General features: G+C 44.2%; 1 protein-coding gene across 1 annotated transcript in view; it reads left to right on the top strand.

The window, feature by feature from the left end:
• LOC121539470 (sodium/potassium/calcium exchanger 4) overlaps nt 1-22,907 on the top strand; it is a 74,788-nt gene that overhangs the window by 43,117 nt on the left and 8,764 nt on the right. Inside the window, exons 3-11 of the mRNA XM_041847990.2 lie at nt 9,928-10,004; nt 10,807-10,881; nt 11,040-11,124; nt 11,628-11,731; nt 18,855-18,929; nt 19,790-19,815; nt 19,928-19,981; nt 20,169-20,260; nt 22,239-22,408. Coding sequence (XP_041703924.1) covers nt 9,928-10,004; nt 10,807-10,881; nt 11,040-11,124; nt 11,628-11,731; nt 18,855-18,929; nt 19,790-19,815; nt 19,928-19,981; nt 20,169-20,260; nt 22,239-22,408 — 758 coding nt within the window. The remainder of the gene's footprint in view (nt 1-9,927; nt 10,005-10,806; nt 10,882-11,039; nt 11,125-11,627; nt 11,732-18,854; nt 18,930-19,789; nt 19,816-19,927; nt 19,982-20,168; nt 20,261-22,238; nt 22,409-22,907) is intronic.

Here is a 22,907-nt window from a genome sequence, read left to right as displayed (position 1 = left end):
CCACCTGGGGGCGGCCCGTCAGGAAGTCCAGGATCCAGTTGCAGAGGAAGGTGTTTAGTCCCAGGATCCTTAGCTTAGTGATGAGCTTTGAGGGCACTATGGTGTTGAATGCTGAGCTGTAGTCAATGAATAGCATTCTCACGTAGGTGTTCCTCTTGTCCAGGTGGGAAAGGGCAGTGTGGAGTGCAATAGAGATTGCATCATCTGTGGATCTGTTGGGGCGGTATGCAAATTGGAGTGGGTCTAGGGTTTCTGGGATAATGGTGTTGATGTGAGCCATGACCAGGCTTTCGAAGCACTTCATGGCTACAGACGTCAGTGCTACGGGTCGGTAGTCATTTAGGCAGGTTATCTTAGTGTCCTTGGGCACGGGGACTATGGTGGTCTGCTTGAAACATGTTGGTATTACAGACTCAGTCAGGGACATGTTGAAAATGTCAGTGAAGACACTTGCCAGTTGGTCAGCACATGCTCGGAGTACACGTCCTGGTAATCCGTCTGGCCCTGCGGCCTTGTGAATGTTGACCTGCTTAAAAGTCTTACTCACATCGGCTATGGAGAGCGTGATCACATAGTCATCCGGAACAGCTGGTGCTCTCATGCATGCTTCAGTGTTGCTTGCCTCGAAGCGAGCATAGAAGTGGTTTAGCTCGTCTGGTAGGCTTGTGTCACTGGGAAGCTTGCGGCTGTGCTTCCCTTTGTAGTCTGTAATAGTTTTCAAGCCCTGCCACATCCGACAAGCGTCAGAGCCGGTGTAGTACGATTCAATCTTAGTCCTGTATTGACTCTTTGCCTGTTTGATGGTTCGTCGGAGGGCATAGCGGGATTTCTTATAAGCGTCCGGGTTAGAGTTCCGCTCCTTGAAAGCGGCAGCTCTACCCTTTAGCTCAGTGTGGATGTTTCCTGTAATCCATGGCTTCTGGTTGGGGTATGTACGTACGGTCACTGTGGGGACGACATCATCGATGCACTTATTGATGAAGATTGGCTAATAGGATTAATGGGAGCGGCAGTTTACTCGCTTGCCATCGGATCCTTACAAGGCACCCCGACCTACGTCCACGATATCTCCGTCTCTTCCTCATGCGAATGACGGGGATTTGGGCCTTGTCGGGTGTCTGTAGGATATCCTTCGCGGCCGCCTCATTGAAGAAAAATTATTCATCCAATACGAGGTGAGTAATCGCTGTCCTGATATCCAGAAGCTCTTTTTGGTTATAAGAGACAATGGCAGAAACATTATGTACAAAATAAATTACAAATAACGCGGAAAAACACACATAATAGTACAATTGGTTAGAGGGCTTTAAAACGGCAGCCATCTTCTCAGGCGCCAGAAGAGATAGCTTCACCAACCAGAGTGATTTAGGCTATTAACCGAAATTGACAAACAATTTTCACCAAATATAAATACCAATGTAGCCAAGATACACAAGCGATAGCCTACGATGGCTGCATATTTCATATAATCCGACAAAATGACACACTACTCAACTCAGCTCAGCTATAGACCGGTGTAGCATCCACTGTTACAACCAATAGGTGGCACTAAAATACCAATATATGGACACATTTAATCTGAATAGTTTGCAAAGAAAACTCCATAGCCTTTCACAATGGATTTAGAATTCTTCCAATGCACCTCATGTGGCACACGCAAACACACACATCTTAATATTATTATGTGAAATATTATTAAATATTATAACCTCATACCTGCTCTCCTCTCCGTTTCCGGTTCAAGCCCTTGATAATCGGCTACTAGGATCCAGGACCATCACACACATCACCACACCACATCCATCAGGAAAACATTCCCTTCTTCATCACTAGTGCACCAGCTCACAAGATCATCCTTGGCCTCCCATGGCTCCAACGCCATAACCCCACCATCACATGGCCGAGGATGAAAATCACGGACTGGGCACCCGAATGCCGGAAGACCTGCTTTCCCGTCCCCTGTGGTTCCACGTCGGTTGAGAGTCCTGTGGTTGCCCTTCAGCCCAACATCCCGGAGGTATACCAGGACCTGCGGGAAGTATTTTCCAAAACCTGTGCCACCTGTCTCCCTCCTCATCGCCCCTGGGACTGTGCCATTGACCTGGTTGCAGGCTCTGCGCCCGCGCGCAGACGCATCTACCCTCTGTCGGTGGCTGAGACCAAGGCCATGGAGGAGTACATCCATGAGGCGCTCCAACAAGGTTTCATCCGCACGTCCACCTCTCCTGCATCTGCAGGCTTCTTCTTTGTGGCTAAGAAGGATAGAGGATTACGCCCGTGTATTGATTACAGAGGACTGAATGCACCCATAGTTCCTTCTTCTTGAGTCGTAGCCCCTGTGGTCTGGGACGTAGATGTGGACATTCGCCAGGCTCTGGAGAGGGAACCCGCACCCACTACCTGTCCTCCAGAGCGTATCTACGTTCCCACAGGGATAAGGGATCGGCTGCTGACCTGGGCACACTCAGCTGTTGTCGCTGGACAACCAGGTATTACTCGTACTACTCAATCCATCTCCGAGAAGTATTGGTGGCCTGCCTTGGCGCAGGACGTTATTCGCTACGTCAACTCCTGTTCCGTATATCCTCAAACTAAATCCCCCTGGCACGCTCCAGCAGGGAAACTCCTTCCCCTTCCCATGCCTCAGCGTCCCTGGTCTCATCTATCCATTGATTTTGTCACTGATCTCCCCTCTGATGGTTTCACCACCATTTTGGTGGTTGTGCATAGATTCTCCAAATCCTGTAGTTTCATCCCTCTCTCTGGTCTCCCTACTGCTCTCCAGGTCACTGAGGCACTTTCCAGCAGGTCTTCTGACATTATGACCTTCCAGACGACATCGTCTCCGACCGTGGCCCCAATTCACATCACGGGTATGGAGAGCCTTCATGGAGAAGCTCGGGGTCACGGTCAGCCTCACTTCCGGGTATAGGCCTCAGTCTAATGGGCAGGTGGAGAGGATGAACCAGGAGCTGGGGAGGTTCCTGAGGAGTCACTGCCAGGACCGGCTGGGGGAGTGGGCCCGATTCCTTCCATGGGTGGAGTACGCCCAGAATTCGTTACGTCACTCCTCCACCGGGCTGACTCCCTTCCAGTGTATTCTGGGTTATCAGCCGGCCCTGACTCCGTGGACCCCGGGCCAGACCGAAGCTCCTGCGGTGAATGAGTGGTTCAGGCGCGCAGATGAAGTGTGGAGCGATAACCACATGAGACTCCAGCGCGCTGTCCACCGTCAGAAGGAGCAGGCGGACCGCCACCACAGTGAGACTCTGTGTTCTATCCTGGTGATCGTGTCTGGCTCTCTACCAGGAACCTACCACTCCGCCTGCCCTGCAAGAAGCTGAGGCACCGGTTTGTGGGGTCGTTCAAGATTCTCTGGAGGGTCATAGATTACAGCTCCCCAGTGACTACCGTATCTCACCTTCCTTTCATGTCTCCCTTCTCAAGCCGGTGGTTCCTGGTCCCCTGGCTGAGGCTGTTCCCACGACATCCCTCCACCCCCCCTGGACGTCGAGGGAGGTCCCGCCTATGCCATCAGATCCCTACTGGACTCCCGACGTCGTGGGGGTCAGCTCCAGTACCTGGTGGACTGGGAGGGGTACGGTCCAGAGGAGCGGTGTTGGGTTCCAGTGGAGGACATTCTGGATCCCAACATCATCCGTGATTTACACCTTTGCCGACCGGCCCGCTCCTCGCCCTCGGGGCCGTCGTCCTGCGGCTGGAGCCACGCGTCGGTGGAGGGTTGTACTGTCACATCGACTCCCCCTCCCCCTCTCCGGCGCTCGACGTCGCCGGTTTACTAATCACTGGCTATGACAACCATCATTACGCGCCTCATCATGAGACTCACCTGGACTCCATCACTTCACTGATTACTTCCCCTATATCTGTCACTCCCTTAAGTTAATTCCCCAGGCAGTATTGATGATGTGTTTCATGTCCAGACGCTACTCCTGTTTTGTATCGTTCCATGTTCATTGTTTTATTAAACGAACCACCTGCACCTGCTTTTTTACAGGTCCCTAGCTGGCACAGTCGCAAAGTCATAAAATCAGATTTTGAACATTTTAGTCATTTTGCAGACGCTCTTATCCAGAGCGACTTACAGGAGCAATTAGGGTTAAGTGCCTTGCTCAAGAGCACATTGACAGATTTGCTCAGGGTTTGAACCAGCGACCTTTCAGTAACTGGCCCAACGCTCTTAACTGCTAGGCTACCTGCCATAACGCAAACCTTAACCACACTGCTAACCCTAATGCCTAACCCTAACCTTAAATTAAGACCCAAAAGTTTTTTGGGTTTTCATTAATTTTTACAATATAGCCTATTTAGATTTTGCAGCTGGCACATCTAGCGGAAATCACACATTTCTGCCTCCAGAGCAAGATTCATGACAATAAACGTCAACCTTGATTTCGATTTTTACATCAACAAATAACCTTAAATTCATTGCATTTTCATTTCTTATCAAAATGAAAAGAAACCAATAAATATATTGACTTTTGAATTTTTTAAACTTTTTTTATTATCTTCCTCAAAAACGTGTGTATATTGTCCCATACAATAATCTGTATTCAAAATGTTTTATTGTATTTTTAATTTATTCAACATTTTGGACCCCACTGCAATATCACCGCGACCCCAGTAGGGTTTGCGACCCCGACTTTGTATACCACTGCAGGGCATCTAGCCGCCGGTCGGAGACCAGAATCCTCCTGCGCGGGTGCCCCCCCATGCAGCCACGCACATATAATGCTGATGCTTTACCAAATTTCAAAATTGCACCTTGTGTATTCTACTTTTCTAACTCTCAACAGTAAGTTGAGACCCCGACTGAATATTTTGGTTGGGGCCCCCTAGTGGCTGCAGGGCCCTACACGCAGAGTGTAGTCTATGTATAGGCAGAGGCGCTTCTACAGAGAGGCATAATCTAGAAGGGGAAGAAACATCCATGACACTCCACAAACATTTGGCTGACCCTGGTCCATCCTGGTCCTTGATCGGCCACAGGGTTGTTGTTGTTGTTGGGGCAGTCCCACTCCTTACATATTCTTTCTTTGTTGGCTAGGACAGAAAGAGGTAGAGAGGAAATGTAGGACAGTGTGCTGAAAGAGTAATGGCCGGATTCAAACCCATGCTAGCAACCACAAGGTTGTAAGGATGTGTTCTTCCTATGGAACGTTTCATGTCTAGTCAGATTTGACACAGCAGTGGACCCAAGACAGATTGATCTGTGGTATTTCTAGGGGCTAGCTTTAGGTGTGTGTATTGATTAGCAATTTGTTAACCAAATATGTTTGGGTTTAAAAACCAAGACAAATCTCAAAGCATTAGGCTATTATATAAACGCTTAATTTACTATCTACGCTCAATACATTTATCAACCTGAATCTGTTTAGTTATGCTTTTGTTGTTATGGGAAAACCAAACTGCTACACTCTCTCTAGCTTATATAACAATTCTGAACACACTCTATCAAAAAGCAGACTCCAAATGGCATAGGTTGTCAGGTTGAATCACTGTGAGGCTAGCAGACAGTGCTAGTGGTGTGACAGTGAAATGCTGTGTGAGCGCTATGTGGACTGGAGCAGCGGGCTGCTGATGATGCTACGCTGTACTGTAGCTAGCTTCTAGCTCACATAGATGCTCTCCCCTCCCCTCTCCTTCCCTTCCTCTCATCCCTTCTTCTCTTCCCTTCCTCTCCCTTCCCAGGAGGTGACCTTGAGGCCTGTCCTCTGTTATCGGGGAGGGTGGGGGAGAGTGGGGGAAGGTATCGGCTGCCGAGGGCCTGCTGGAAATCTGATCAAGGCTACAGTGTCCCCACCCTTTGATATGCCTCTGGGAGGGAGGCTGCTACTGCTATTGCTGCCGCGATGGCTGCAATGGAATCTGATGCTAGAGTATACTACTGTACTGTTGCTAATAATGTATATTTGTCAAGAACGAACAATTAATATATTGTAATTCATGCCCTTATTGAGTGAACCAGTTTGCTCTTTAATTCTTTTATACTGTATTTTCAGTCAGTACAGTATAATATTTTGAATTTCAGCATTCGATTTGAAGTGTTATCTATGACTTGATAATTACAGATATACTAATTTGCTACTATTTTGATCAGCCTAGATTGATTTGAGGAAGAGGTCTGTCCATTATCTGTGTATTTGTACTTTGAGTGTGTGGTTTGATTGGAGTTGGAGTACACACATACTGTATGTCTCCCTTCTGTATCCCTTGTGGGCATCTTGAGTCTAGTGGGCTTCTGTCCAACCTCCAGAGAGAGATGCCTGTTATGGATGATGTGGAGAGGGAGAGAGAGAGAGAAAGAGAAGGAAAAATACAAACACCCTTGCCTTGTTAGCACTAATACTCACACTTGTCTTATCCTACTAGCACTGACTTTGCTGATAACTTCTTCATTAAGGAAAAATGTACTTACTATGAGAGAGAGAGAGAGAGAGAGAGAGAGAGAGAGAGAGAGAGAGAGAGAGAGAGAGAGAGAGAGAGAGAGAGAGGTGACAGAATGTAATGACACATGAACCTCGCTGTGTCTCTGTGTCTCTAGAGACTGGGGGCCGAGGAGGCCACTGATCTGATCCAGGAACAGATGGGCCGTTTGGGTAACAGAGCCTAACCCAGCACCGCTCCTGAGGGAGATCACCCTGTGGTGTAGCATGGCTACAGGAAGAAGTCAGACTCACCCCCACAGCTCTAGAGGCAGGAGTCAGACACTCACACAGCTCTAGAGGCAGGACTGAGACTCACACACATAGCTCTAGAGGCAGGACAGAGATTCACCCACACAGCTCTAGAGGCAGGAGTCAGACTCACTCACACAGCTCTAGAGGCAGGAGTCAGACTCACTCATACAGCTCTAGAGGCAGGAGTCAGACTTACCAAGCTATCATTAGAGACAGGAGTCAGACTCACCCAGCTAGCTTTAGAGGCATGGTTAATAATCACCAAGGCTTCTAGAGGCAGGACTCACATGCTATTCCAGTCTTCTCTGGGGGCAAAGCACTGAGACTCACCGAAACTCTTTGATGCAGGTTAAGACTCAAATTCAACCTGTCAAATCAAATCCAATCAAGCTTTATTTATATAACACATTTCAGACATGGATGCAATGCAAAGCACTTCACAGGAAAATAAACATACGTAAAATATTTACTACACAACAAACATCAGAGGATAGAAAACTAAAGAATAACAATAAAAACTTAAAGAATAAAAATCACCCTAAGGAAAAGCAGAGCTAAAAAGGTGTGTTTTAAGATCCCTTTTAAATATGTCCACAGTTTCGGCCGCCCCTCAGGTTCTCTGGCAGGCTATTCCAGAGGCTGGGGGCATATAACTAAAGGCTGCCTCTCCATGCCTCTTGGTCCTAGGCTTTGGGATAGTTAAAAGGCTAGTGCCAGAGGACCTTCGGGACCTACTGGTTACAGTGCCTTGCAAAAGTATTCAGCCCCCTTGGCGTTTTTCCTATTTTGTTGCATTACAACCTGTAATTTAAATGGATTCTTATTTTGATTTCATGTAATGGACATACACAAAATAGTCAAAATTGGTGAAGTAAAATTTAAAAAATAACTTGTTTAAAAAAATGCTATAAAATAAATAACGGAAAAGGGGTGCGTGCATATGTATTCACCCCCTTTGCTATGAAGCCCCTAAATAAGATCTGGTGCAACCAATTACCTTCAGAAGTCACATAATTAGTTAAATAAAGTCCACCTGTGTGCAATCTAAGTGTCACATGATCTATCACATGATCTCAGTATATATACACCTGTTCTGAAAGGCCCCAGAGTCTGCAACACCACTAAGCAAGGGGCACCACCAAGCAAGTGGCACCATGAAGACCAAGGAGCTCTCCAAACAGGTCAGGGACAAAGTTGTGGAGAAGTACAGATCAGGGTTGGGTTATAAAAAAATATCTGAAACTTTGAACATCCCACGGAGCACCATTAAATCCATTATTAAAAAATTTAAAGAATATGGCACCACAACAAACCTGCCAAGAGAGGGCCGCCAACCAAAACTCACGGACCAGGCAAGGAGGGCATTAATCAGAGAGGCAACAAAGAGACCAAAGATAACCCTGAAGGAGCTGCAAAGCTCCACAGCGGAGATTGGAGTATCTGTCCATAGGACCACTTTAAGCCGTACACTCCACAGAGCTGGGCTTTTCGGAAGAGTGGCCAGAAAAAAGCCATTGCTTAAAGAATAAAATAAGCTAACACGTTTGGTGTTCGGCAAAAGGCATGTGGGAGACTCCGCAAACATATGGAAGAAGGTACTCTGGTCAGATGAGACTAAAATTGAGCTTTTTGGCCATTAAGGAAAACGCTATGTCTGGCGCAAACCCAACACCTCTCATCACCCCGAGAACACCCTCATCGGCTGGGACTGGGAAACTGGTCAGAATTAAAGGAATGATGGATGGCTCTAAATACAGGGAAATTCTTGAGGGAAACGTGTTTCAGTCTTCCAGAGATTTGAGACTGTGACGGAGGTTCACCTTCCAGCAGGACAATGACCCTAAGCATACTGCTAAAGCAACACTTGAGTGGTTTAAGGAGAAACATTTAAATGTCTTGGAATGGCCTAGTCAAAGCCCAGACCTCAATCCAATTGAGAATCTGTGGTATGACTTAACCCTCCCGTTGTCCTAGGGTCAAAATGACCCGCCACTGTGTTGAACCAACTTTATTTAATTTTTATATTTTTTTGATCATTTGTGAGAAGGAGGCAGTGATACTTTCTTTAAAGTCTCACTGCCTCCTTCTCACAAATGATCCCCAAAATATAAAAATTAAATAAAGTTGGTTCAACACAGTGGCGGGTCATTTTGACCCTAGGACAACGGGAGGGTTAATTAAAGATTGCTGTACACCAGCGGAACCCATCCAACTTGAAGGAGCTGGAGCAGTTTTGCCTTGAAGAATGGGAAAGAATCCCAGTGGCTAGATGTGCCAAGCTTATAGAGACATACCCCAAGAGACTTGCAGCTGTAATTGCTGCACAAGGTGGCTCTACAAAGTATTGACTTTGGGGGGGGTGAATAGTTATGCATGCTCAAGTTTTCTGTTATTTTTTTCTTATTTCTTGTTTGTTACACACACAAAAATATTTTGCATCTTCAAAGTGGTAGGCATGTTGTGTAAATCAAATGATACAAACCCCCCAAAAATCCATTTTAATTCCAGGTTGTAAGGCAACAAAATAGGAAAAATGCCAATGGGGTGAATACTTTCGCAAGCCACAGTACATAACTAAAAAGCATGTCTGACATGTTTTGGGGTGCATAAACGTGGATTGATTTAAAAACCAATAGAATAATCTTTAAATTAATTCTAAAACGCATAGGCAGCCAGTGCAGACACTTAAAACCGGTGTAATGTGTTCTCTCTGTCTGGTCTTGGTCAGTACCCTTGCTGCAAAATTCTGTATGTTTTGCAGTTGACCAATGGATTTCTTGGGTAGACCAGACAAGAGAGCATTACAGTAGTCAAGCCTGCTTGTAATAAAAGCATGGATGAGTCTCTCTGTATCAGCCTGAGAGAGAAATGGCCGCACCTTGGCAATGTTCCTCAGGTGGTAAAAAGCTATTTTGGTCACATTCCTAATGTGTGATTCGAAGAGGCAGGACTTTCAGACTCATCTCGCTCTTTGAGGCAGGACATTGAGTGTGATCAAGGCACAAATATATTTGGATAACTCTAAAGTGGCAAAATGCCTGGTACAGAACTGTTGCTGACAAAATAGCCCTACATTTGTTTTTACATTATGTTGAATGCTTGTTGTTGTTTTTTCAGAGCCATTTTAGGCCCAAGTTATTTATTAGAACTCTATAGTTAGTGTTTTGCTGTTTGTGTTGTTGTAAGACCAACCCATGACTTTGGAGATGTCTATGCTTTCTTTCAGCCATCAATGAGTTCCCTGAGGATGTCTTCACCACCTACCAGCGCACCAGAGGAGCTGTCCTGCTGCATATATTTGCGGTAGGAGATGGATGTGTGTGTGTGTGCTAAACACCATGTGGTTCAGTAAATCAGGCCTGTGTTGTTGACTGTGTGTGTATGTGCATGCTTGCATATATGCGTGCATGTTTCTAGCTTACATGTGTGTTCGTCCGTGCAGACATTTTTGGACAAACGATGACCCTGCTGTGATGTACTGGTCCGTAGGCACTACTAGGCAGTATGTTATCTTCAGTCCTGACGTCTTCATCTGGGATAAGTGGTGTGGCTCTGTGATTGACAGTTTTATGACAATTATAAATACTCTGTGTCATTGTTTGTGATATGTTATCTTCCTGTTATGTGATGTCCTGGGCTGTGCTGTGAACAACAAGGTTTGGTTTGTACCCAGCCTCAGCGCCCCCTGGGCAGGTCATCACAGCCTTACACAACAAAAGGCACATCAAACATGCAGCCTCAGTTGACTCTCCTCTTTCTTTGGGGTGAAAGACTACTTTGTGAGGGCAGGATAGAGGATAGCAGGATGTGTGTACAGTGAGGCTGATATAATTGCGTCTATTCTAACTCAGTGTTGTTGTATAGTAGAGTGTTCATTTTGCACAGCACTATATCCTCTTTAACCCTCTCTCTACTCTCTCTCTCATCTCTCTCTCTCTCTTTTCTTCTTCTACCTCTCTCTCGCTTTCTCTCACTCTCTCTCTCTCTCACTTTTCTACCCCCCTGTCTCTCTCTCTCTGTCTCTCTTTTTTTCGACACCCTATCTCTCTCTCGCTCGCTCTCTCTCCTCGCTCGCTCTCTATCACTCTCTCTCTGTCTTTCTCAGGCCCTCTACATGTTTCTGGCCTTGGCCATCGTCTGCGATGACTACTTTGTGATGTCGTTGGAGAAGATCTGTGAGGTGGGTGAATTGGGGTCCAATAACAACCTCCTCTAGGTCATAAAACTCCTTCCTCTCCCCACGTTATTGACGTGTTGATGTGATGTGTTTGTGTTTTGATGTTTGATGCATGAGGCTTCAGTGTGAGATTGTGCTTCCTCCCTCTGTGTGTCTGTCAGAAACTGGACCTGAGTGAAGACGTGGCAGGAGCTACTTTCATGGCTGCTGGCAGCTCAGCACCAGAGCTGTTCGCCTCAATTATAGGTGAGATTGGCTTATACTCTCTCACACTAACACACTTACAGTATATACTGTACAAGTGCAAACATTCTCACATACAAGCAGGTGAAATACAGTCAGTAGTATGTAGACTGTATGTTCAATGCACTACATTGGTATATAGGTTTCAGATCAATGTTGAGGCGATCATATTGGGATGATAACTGCCTCTCTCTTTCCCACTCTCTCTTAATCTCTCCTTCCCTCTCTCTTTCCCTTTTTCTTTCTTTCTTTCTTTCTTTCTTTCTTTCTTTCTTTCTTTCTTTCTTTCTTTCTTTCTTTCTTTCTTTCTTTCTTTCTTTCTTTCTTTCTTTCTTTCTTTCTTTCTTTCTTTCTTTCTTTCTGTCTCTCTGTCTGTCTCTCTCTCTCTCACTCTCTCACCTCCCCCCTTTCTCTCTCTCGCTCTCGCTCTCGCTCCCCTCCCCCCTTTCTCTCTCTTGCTCTCGCTCTGTCCTCCCCCTCACTCTCTTTCTCCTTCTCTCCTGAAGGTGTGTTCATCACTCATGGAGACGTGGGTGTTGGAACCATAGTGGGCTCAGCAGTGTTCAACATTCTATGCATCATCGGTGTGTGCGGAATCTTCGCTGGACAGGTGTGTGTGTGTGTGTGTGTGTGTGTGTGTGTGTGTGTGCGTGTGCGTGAGCGTGACCCCCATGTGCCTCAGTCTGTATTGTTGCACACTGCCAGAAGGGGACCATTGTGTCAATCACAAATTACACTCACATGCTACAACACATGCTATTTTATGCCCCAAATAACACATTCAGTATTAGATGTATACAGGCCTGGGTCGTTCCACCATTTCACCTAATTGTAACACTCTGTCATAAAGAGCACATGTTCAACTTCATTAAAAAAAACATGTTTTCCCATCTCAAGAGGTTAAATAAAAAAATTACTATAGTTAGTGCCTGTTAAGTGCCAAATAAGGTAACAAGGTTGACAGTAACAGGTTTGATGATTTCTTCTTAAATCAGCCATAAATCCCCCTTGTGATAGGTGGAATGGAAGCTTGTTGTGTGCAGAAGGGAGGGGCAATTGAACGCAAGCTTCACAATTTATGTTTTGTGTTAAAACATTTCTACCCTTTGTATTTATGGGTAACAGTGTTGACGTGTTATGCTCGACCCACTCAGTTTTCTTCCACAAAACAGTGGCCAAAAAGAGTAGAACCAGCTCACCTGCTTTTACACTATGATTTGACTATTAGATGTTCAATGTTTCTTTTGAAAAAAAATTTTTTTAAAGGAATATTGAAACGAGAGTTCAGTTCAGACGTAAATGAATCACTAATCACAAAAAGTCAATTATAATCTTCAGAAATGACTTTGTCAAAGCAACAACATAACTAGGGCTTTGCAATAATGGTGAAACTTGAAGAAATTTGGGGATTAAGTGGGTTAAAATCCTTTTTAGCAAGCCTTTATTCATATATATATTTATATTTTTAAGATTAAAGATTTATTGAATTATCCATGTGGTCTATATTAAAGGGCACTTCATTTATTATAACAGGCTTTTAAAATTCAATATTGGTGCACAATTTCTACTTAAAATATCAAAGGGACGCAAAAGGCACTCTTTTCGTGGAACGACCTGCCTACTGTATTACACACATTTAGTTTTGCTTCCTTTTGTGTACCAGGCAGATGCCCCCATTATCTTTTATTGGTTGCCAAAAACAACTTAAACTGACAGGATTATGTCATCATGTTTTTAAACTGTGTTTTGTCTGATAACTGCTACAGAGCAAAAAGCCATACTGGTCTGGTTGTGTTTAAAGTGCTGCCTGCAGCCTTAAAGACTCTCAACTGCTTTTGACAGGACAAGCGAGCACAGTCCTGTCACTAGTTGTCACTAGTTGTCACTAGTTGTCACTAGTTACCACAATCACAAAGTCGAAATTGGCTATATTGCCAAAATTCATTTTAAAAAAGAGCCTTTTGGTCTTAATTCAAACTCCAGGTAGCAGATAATGGACTCTAACATGTATTTATGTAGTTTGGCGCTGTATATTAACTAATATACATGGGTTTTGTTAGTTTACAATTGTATCATTTATGCTCCCTGCATATAAAAACCACGGAGACTGCCGGAGAGCAAGATTGTAATTTCTATGACTCACACTGTGGAGGAACATATTGTGTGTAGCCTACTGTACATGGTAAGCTGTAAGTGGCAGTTCACTTTTTAGTATGGAAAACGGCTGTGGGGATTTTTCTACAATATTCAGAACATATTTCATCAATTACATGTGGAAATACGTATTTGAGTGAACATTAGCAAGCCAGCAGCAGATGAATCATAATGTGAATTCTCTCCTCCCTCTCCACGGTTTTAGCTTGTCGTCTAGCTGGCTAGGTTTAGGATATTTATTAGCCCATACCAGTGACAAACTTAGCTATGTTATCGACATATGCCAAATCTAGCTCACCTATTTTGCTAGCTAGAAAGAAATAGCCACAAATTCATTCAGAAACGGAGGAAGAGTATAGCTAGCTCTAGCAAGCTAACGTTAACATCTGCGTCTTTTACAAGAAACAACTGTGGCAACATTATCCTAAAATCATCAAATAAACTTTAGCAAAATTCACAATCCATCCCTCCAAAGAAAGCATGGCTCTGGGGCTTCTCCAAAATGCCACCAGATCAGCGATCAAATCCATGGCCGAAGCGTCTCATTTTAGTTTGCCCGCAGTCGGCAGGCTGTATAAAAAAATCCCCCAGAGCCACAGAATGGCCGAATTAGCCAATGCGCAGCCCCCAGCATTCCTTCCATTGTTGATAGCCGTGGAAGTTCTCAGGAATGAAATGTGCCTCGAAGATTGACAAGTAGACACCCCATTCACCTGCCTAATTCTCACAAATGTATTCCAATTTTTACAAAGTTTTGCATTCATCGTGTGACGCTGACCGCGGGGCGTTGTGGGATTTTTTCTGAAGTTAAAGCTGATTTGGAGAAAACCACAAACCCAACTTTCAGAACAACATTATAATATTATAACAATTTATTTAAGAGTTTGTCATTTGTGAATGTTTTCTTGGGGTGCTCTAAGTTACTATTATATGGGTTTCTGGCATTGAGAGGTAAGTGCTACACTGCGTTTAAGGTTAGGGTTAGACATAAGGTTAGCAGTGTAGTTTGTAGAAATAGGCAGGGTTTTACCATAATTATGGCTTTGTGGCTGTGATAAATAGTGACAACCCAGAAACAATGAGAGCACTGAGTTCCGTTATTGAACATTGCTTTGTTTTGTAGCTGCTGAAGGTTTTTAACTTGTGCATTTTTTTTCTAAAGGAGAATACTAATGGGTTTTGCTTCAGTAGTTTGTATTACTTGTTAACTTTAATGGAACCAGCTGGGTTGACATAAGTTCTGTGACCTTGCGCCACCCTTAGTCATCTCACTACCGTACTATTGTGGTCCTCTGTAGCTCATTTGGTAGAGCAGTTGGTAAGAGCAGTTGATAGAGCATGTGTAAAACACAAAATTCATGTGTAAAACACACAATCAATTAGAAAGAAGTGGCTTTGATTCCAGGGACCACCCATACGTGCATAGATATTACAGTAGCTATTGTAACAAGGTGTCCTTGACTTGGACAGTACCTATGTTTTTCTTAACCTTTCAGCCTCTATAGTGCTAATAACCCTTTATTAAATCACATGTTTTTTGTCTACACCCATTCAGCATCGTTCACACCCTCTTAAGCCTTAGCCCCACCCAACTCTTTAAGGATTCACATGTGAGGCCATGTGCTAAACAGAGTGAATACGGTAGTGTACTAAACAACCAAAGATTTCAAGACTAAAGGCAGGTTTATACTACGTCTATTGACATGTATGTATACAGTTGTCGCAGTGACATCATGAACATTCTATTGTTGTCCGACATTAAACTTGTCGTTGTCGTTATAAAAAAGTATTAAACACAAAAATGACAGGCTGCATGACATCAGCAGCCTGGTGGTCCAAAATAGCATAACAGGTGTATTTGAACACCTATAAACCCATCCGTTTAAAAATTAATTTGGTATATGTCAATCTAGCAAACCAGGCAACTAAAAGCAACTTTCTAAACAATGTTTCTGTTCGTTTCTAGCTTTTTAGCTAGCTAGCTAACGTTAAATTAGCTGGCTAGCCAGTTCAAATAATGACCATATCATATAGCTGACAACGTCTTCACTTTGGATAATTTGTATTCATTAAAATAAACTCACAACAAGATCATTATTTACAAGTTAATGGCAAGCTAATTACAGAAAATAGCCTACGGTTGTGAGTGTGACGAAATAAAAGCAGGGCATTCTACCGGAGAATTTTAGAACTTGGACACTGTCTCGTCGGCCTAACATTATATCCTAATTTGACTTTGGTGCAGGTCATATTATTCTTCACATTACCGTCGCTGATAAACACACACTGTATCAAATAATATCTACGTTTATTTGTCACATGCACAGGATACAGAAGGTGTAAACGGTACAGTGAAATGGTTACTTGCAGTGGAGTCTTTTGTTTAGACATGTAGCTAGCTAGCTAGCTAAACAATGAACCATAATCCCAATTCATAACGTTACTACCCTGCATTAATCTACAGGCAGCTAAAGCTAACCAACTAGGTTCAATTTTAGCTAGCTAGCTAACATTAGGCTTTAACTAGCAATGTAAATGGCTTTGAGATACGAATAATATTACTACACAGATCATACATGTAATGTTAGCTAGCCAGCCAGCCAGCCAGCTAACGTTAGCTAGCTAACAGTACGCTTTAACTTGCAATGAAAATGACTTTCTGACAAAATTAGAAACATATAATATCTAAAAATGTAGCTAGCTAGACTCTCTTACCCATATACATTGATGAATGCTTCTCCCTCTCAGTCACGGATGCCATGGTTGCCCTTAGTTTTAAGATGTAATCTGGAGATAGGTGTTTTATACAACAGCCTTCTGTGAGTTCTCTTTTCGACTCCCTCCGCATATTTGCAATCAAACGCCTGAATGTTCTCCATCTCCTTAGCTTTTATACTCTGCTTCCATTGGGCATTCCACTGATTTCAAAACTCAGTCCTCCAGAAAGTGGAGAGCATTATCAACACTTTTGCAATTCTTTGTGATATCTTTAAAAAAAGACGCGTTAGAAAGGATTAACTACACATACTGAGCAGCTCATATAATAGACAGAAGCCTGCTACATGGCAGACCAATCCGATCTCATCTCTCGGCATGTCCAGCCCATCCATTATCTCAGCCAGCGGGAAGGTTCCTGTCTTTTTCCGTGGCTAAAACAGCTCGTAATTTAACAATGTCATTCGTATTTACAGATGGCATATACGTTTGTTATTAAGGCACATGAATGTTCACATGTTCCAGAAGGCATTTCTACCAAAAAAACGAAGTTCAAATGCCTCTCCTGTGAAGTAGTGACGCGCGACATAAGCCTAGTTTCCTGAAACGAGTCACATATCACAGCAAGGTTGATATTATGTCAACATCAAGGTTACAAGGTTACAATAACATAGCACATGACTCATGTGATCTGACCACAATGGCCAAGAGGATAGTCAATGGCCAAGAGGACCCTTTCTTTCTAAAACTAGCCGCCGAAATTGTCGCAACCCCTATTACTAGTCTGTTCAACCTCTCTTTCATAACGTCTGAGATCCCCAGAGATTGGAAAGCTGCCGCGGTCATCCCCCTCTTCAAAGGGGGTGACACTCTAGATCCAAACTGCTACAGACCTATATCCATCCTGCCCTGCCTTTCGAAAGTATTCGAAAGCCAAGTTAACAAACAGATCATCGACCATTTCGAATACCACCGTACCTTCTCCGCTATGCAATCCGGTTTCCGAGCTGGTCACGGGTGCACTTCAGCCACGCTCAAGGTCCTAAACGATATTATAACCGCGATTGATAATAGACAGTACTGTGCAGCCGTCTTCATCGACCTGGCCAAGGCTTTCGACTCTGTCAACCACCGCATTCTTATTGGCAGACTAAATAGCCTTGGTTTCTCAAATGACTGCCTCGCCTGGTTCACCAACTACTTCTCAGATAGAGTTCAGTGTGTCAAATCGGAGGGCCTGTTGTCTGGACCTATGGCAGTCTCTATGGGGGTGCCACAGGGTTCAATTCTTGGGCCGACACTTTTCTCCGTGTATATCAATGATGTCGCTCTTGCTGCTGGTGACTCTCAGATCCACCTCTACGCAGACGACACCATTTTGTATACATCTGGCCCTTCATTGGACACTGTGTTAACAAACCTCCAAACGAGCTTCAATGCCATACAACAATCCTTCAGTAGCCTTCAACTGCTCTTAAACACTAGTAAAACTAAATGCATGCTTTTCAATCGAACGCTGCTAGCACCCGCCCACCCGACTAGAATCACCACTCTCGACGGGTCTGACCTAGAGTATGTGGACAACTACAAATATCTAGGTGTCTGGTTAGACTGTAAACTCAACTTCCAGACTCACATAAAGAATCTCCAATCCAAAGTTAAATCTAGAATCGGCTTCCTATTTCGCAACAAAGCCTCCTTCACTCATGCTGCCAAACATGCCCTCGTAAAACTGACTATCCTACCGATCCTTGACTTCGGCGATGTCATTTACAAAATAGCCTCCAACACTCTACTCAGCAAATTGGATGTAGTCTATCACAGTGCCATCCGTTTTGTCTCCAAAGCCCCATACACTACCCACCACTGTGACCTGTACGCTCTTGTTGGCTGGTCCTCACTACATGTTCGTCAAGTCAAACCCACTGGCTCCAGGCCATCTATAAATCACTGCTAGGCAAATCCCCACCTTATCTTAGCTCATTGGTCACCATAGCAGCACCCACCCGTAGTCTGCGCTCCAGCAGGTATATCTCACTGGTCATTCCCAAAGCCAACACCTCCTTTGGCCGCCATTCCTTCCAGTTCTCTGCTGCCAATGACTGGAACGAATTGCAAAAATCTCTGAAGCTGGAGACTCTTATCTCCCTCAATAACTTTAAGCATCAGTTGTCAGAGCACCTTACCGATCACTGCACCTGTACACAGCCCATCTGAAATTAGCCCACCCAACTACCTCATCCCTATATTGTTATTTATTTTGCTCTTTTGCACCCCAGTATCTCTATTTGCACATAATCTCTTGCACATCTAGCATTCCAGTGTTAATACTATTGTAATTATTATGCACTATAGCCTATTTATTGCCTTACCTCCATAACTTGCTACATTTGCACACACTGTATATATATTTTCTGTTGTATTTCTGACTTTATGTTTTTTTTACCCCATATGTAACTCTGTGTTGTTTTTATTGCACTACTTTGCTTTATCTTGGCCAGGTCGCAGTTGTAAATGAGAACCTGTTCTCAACTGGCTTACCTGGTTAAATAAAGGTGAAATAAAAAAGTCTATCTCTATGGTTCATGGAGCAACTTGACATAGTGAATGTGCCCGTTGAATACAGTGAATATGACTTGTTGACCTAGTATTTAATCTAAGGACATGCACAAAAGGAATGCAGATTCAGTTTCACACTTCCTCAGTCACCACCATCTCTCCCTCTCTCTCGCTCTTTCTTTCTCTGTCTCCTCTCTTCTCCATCTCTCTTCTTTTTGTCTCATTCTGTCTTTCCTCTCCTCTCTTTCGCTCTCTCTCACTCTCTTTCCTTCTCTGTTCCCTTTGTCTTATTCTCTCTCCTCCAGGTGGTGTATCTGACTAAGTTTGCAGTGTTCCGCGACTCGCTCTACTACACCCTGTCTGTGTTGGCATTGATTGCAGTGAGTAGCTGATCATCTAATCTCTAGTCTACTTTACATAATGAGGCCATTCAGACTGTCTAGGCCACTGGGCTCATAGAGGGTTGTGGGGAGGAGATTGTTCTGGCAGCTGCTTGTGTGTGTGTCTGGGGTTCTCTGTAATATAGAAAGAACTGGGGATATATGTATCAAGCATCTCAGTTTAGGAGTGCTGATCAAGAATCAGGTCCCATATGTCCATGTAATCCTATTCATTGTGATCTAAAAGGCAAAACATCCTACATCAGAACTCCTATTCTGAGACACTTGATAAATACGACCCCTGTATTGTACTGTAGAATAAACTGCATACCTTTTCACACTATCATACTTTACATAATGAGGCCATTCAGACTGAGAGCCCCTAGTGGCTTTTTAACCTTCATTTACTGTCTAGCCCACTGGGCTCATAGAGAGACAGAGACCCAGCGGGCCGATAGACAGACCATTCCTCTGCTCTGCGAAAGAAGGGAGTAGAGAGAGAGAGAGAGAGAGAGAGAGAGAGAGAGAGAGAGAGAGAGAGAGAGAGAGAGAGAGAGAGATGTTGAGAGAGAGAGAGAGAGAGAGAGATGTTGAGAGAGACTGGAGATCTCACAGAGACAGAGACTTTAGAAACTCTAGACAGCACTTTTAATGTAAACAGTATAGGAACCGTTCTTTGACTGTGCTACTTTTTCATAGCCATCAGTCTGTGACAGTAACTGCACCCTTTATGCATCGCAACATTCAAGTGTTTCTAAGTTAGAGTTTAGTTTCTTTATAAGAAAAGTAAAGTTGATGCTCCTTCCCCTTGAAAGTATGAACTTTAATGTAAGTATCTTTTCCCTCTTTCATTTTCCAAGGTCATTTACGATGAGAAGATAGTGTGGTGAGTACCCTGATGTGTGTTTCCCTTGTGTCTCAGCAGGAGGTTTGTGCGTGTGCTTGTGTATGTGTATGCGCCTGCAGACATTCTGACTCTACTCTGTCTGTCTCTGCAGGTGGGAGAGCTTAGTGCTAGTAGTGATGTACTTTGGGTACATTCTGATCATGAAGTGAGTTCCACTGGGACCTGTTCCTTCCCGCCTCAAAGACACAAACACACACATACACACACACACACACGAGCACACGCTACAAATAGTAAAATCCACATATAGTATATAATATAAGTTGAGTATACTGTACTGTGTATAAACTCTCAACTGAAGATGTAAAACCTTTTCTCTTTTCTCGCATCAGATTTAACACCAGCATCCAGAACTATTTCACAGGGAAGGAGGACAAGAGCTTGGCCAATGGTAACACAGTGATCAGCAGCGAGCTGGAGGATGGTAATGCTTGTTATGACAGTTACATATGGGATGATCCGTCCAAGCCGTTACTTTCTCCAGGTAAGGGTAACCAGACAGGCTTTATGGTCACCTCTCAGCCAACCCTCTGGCACTCTGACTGGCCTTCTAGCACAACAACTACTCTACTGTATCTGGCTGTCCTGGCAAACCTAGAAGCTAATCTTAGCTTCTACTCTCGGCTCTTCCAATCTGGTTTAACATTGTCAAAAGTCCTTTCCACCATCTCCTCGCTTTGGCTTGATGTTGTTCGTTCCTCTTTGTAAACCCTTAGCTCTGATCCTTCAAACAGAGTTACATACATATCTTCTCTATTACTCTATTTTAGACTTTGTGTCTTTCTCCGAGTGACTCTGATCTTCTCTCAGTGATAGAGGCTGTGCTATCTTTCAGAGTTCTCCTCTCCTGTATGGTCTAGTAGACGCAAACTAAACTTGTGCTGCCGTGTGGCAGCCCTGTCGCTACTGTAACGAAGCCTGTCTGTTTAGCCTTACTAAACCTACCTGCCTGCTGTGACCTGGTCTGTGAGCTGTGACATGTATTGCCATGCTGTGTAGTGATGTGGTGTGCTATACAGTTCCATGTCTCACCCTCTTCTGCTGTGTCAAGTACAGTCCATTATTTCAGAGTCACAACATGTACATCAGTGGAGGATGGTGGGAGGAGCTATAGGAGCTCATTGTAATGGCTGGAATGGAATCAATGGAACAGAGTCAAACATGTGGTTTCCATATCTGTGATGTGTTTGATACCATTCCATTTATTCCATTCCAGCCATTACAATGAGCTCGTCCTCCTATAGCTCCTCCCACCAGCCTCCACTGATGTACATGCATGTGTAATGGTGTGTGTGTTGGTGTTGGTGTGTGGCTGTGCAGGAATGTGTATGTCTGCGTGCCTGTGTGTATGATGTGTGTGTACCTGTGTGTGTACCTGTGTGTGTACCTGTGTGTATGATGTGTGTGTGTACCTGTGTGTGTACCTGTGTGTATGATGTGTGTGTACCTGTGTATGTACCTGTGTGTATGATGTCTGTGTACCTGTATGTATGATGTGTGTGTACCTGTATGTATGATGTGTGTGTGTACCTGTGTGTGCTTGTGTCTGTATGAGTGTGTGTGTATATATCGAAATAAAATCTGTCCTGGCAGTTGGCTCACTCCCCTGCACCTTGGGGGTGGTGATTTGTGAGGTTTTATTGTTTGTCACACACACGCACACACTGAAGGTTTTAGTGTGTGTCACTCCGGTGGCTGATGATCCCATCTGACAGCGTCTTCATGGGGCCTTCATGGGGCACCCCAATGGTGGAACAAGCTCCCGCACGACGCCAGGACAGCGGAGTCACTGACCACCTTCCGGAGACACTTGAAACCCTACCTCTTTAAGGAATACCTGGAATAGAATAAAGTAATCCTTCTTCACCCACCCCCCATAACATTTTTAAAAAATAAAGCTGGTTGTCCCACTGGCTATCATAAGTTGAATGCACCAATTTGTAAGTCGCTCTGGATAAGAGCATCTGCTAAATTATGTAAATGTAAATGTAAAAATGGGCCTTGAATTGGGCCCAGTGGGGCTCACTCTGCTGCTGTCACACAACCACTTTAATTGCACCTCCTGACATACTGTATCCTTCGGCTGGTATGTGAGTGTGTGTGTGTATGCGCATGCGTGCGTTCGTGTGTTTTCGTGTGTGGGTGTGCATGAGAGAGAGAGATAGAGTTTGCTGGTCTGGCATGTGGGTGTATTAGGCAGGTGTGTCTGGCCATCCATGTCAATGTGGGTACCTACCTTTGTGGTTCTGTAATGCTTATTTTTCTTCTGCTGCTGCTTCTCCTTCTTCTTCTTCTTCTTCTTCTTCTTCTTCTTCTTCTTCTTCTGGTGGTTGGTGTGTACAGTTAGTCTAAAGTTACTTTATGCATCTGTCTATGCTGTCTCACCATCTCTGTGTCTCCAGTGAAGCCCACTAAGATGTACAGTCGTGGATCTGTGGTGATGGTGGATGAGATTATCAACTCCAGCCCTCCTAACTACAGTTTCCCCGACGCCGGCCTGCGCATCATGATCACCAACCATTTTGGCCCCAAGACACGCCTCCGCATGGCCAGCCGCCTCATCATCAATGAGGTGGGAGAGGTCACTGGGGTCAAGGGTTAGGGGTCAGAGGGTACAGGGTCAGTCAGGCGGGTCAGGCTGAGGAGGTTTGACACAGGACCCAAACATGTAGTTGTTAAAGAAGGGGTTAAAGTTTCCCATGGGGTTGACTTCTTACATTGTATAGAAGCCAGGCCGATTGGAGAGGAGCTCAGTTAAAGTGATTTACTTAGAAGTGTAGAAAGTTTGGCCAATCAGAGATTAGAGAGAAACTACAGTGTAAGACGATTTGCTATTGTAGAAAGCTAGCGTGGAACCCCGTATTATCGGCATATTCAACAGCGTTTAAGAAATATATTACCTTCAACAGTGTTATCTTGTGATCAAGCCATCAAAGTTTTGTGATTATTGGTGTCGTAAAAATGTTAGCTAATGGGTTAGCAATTAGCATGTTTGACATTTCAGTGGAAATACTACTATTATCAGCTTTTTGGGATAGCAAAAAAATACGTCCCGTATTATCGGCATACGG

The sequence above is a fragment of the Coregonus clupeaformis genome, chromosome 25, assembly GCF_020615455.1.
Source record: "Coregonus clupeaformis isolate EN_2021a chromosome 25, ASM2061545v1, whole genome shotgun sequence".
Lineage (NCBI taxonomy): Eukaryota > Metazoa > Chordata > Actinopteri > Salmoniformes > Salmonidae > Coregonus > Coregonus clupeaformis.
This window is presented reverse-complemented; position numbering and strand designations above follow the sequence as displayed.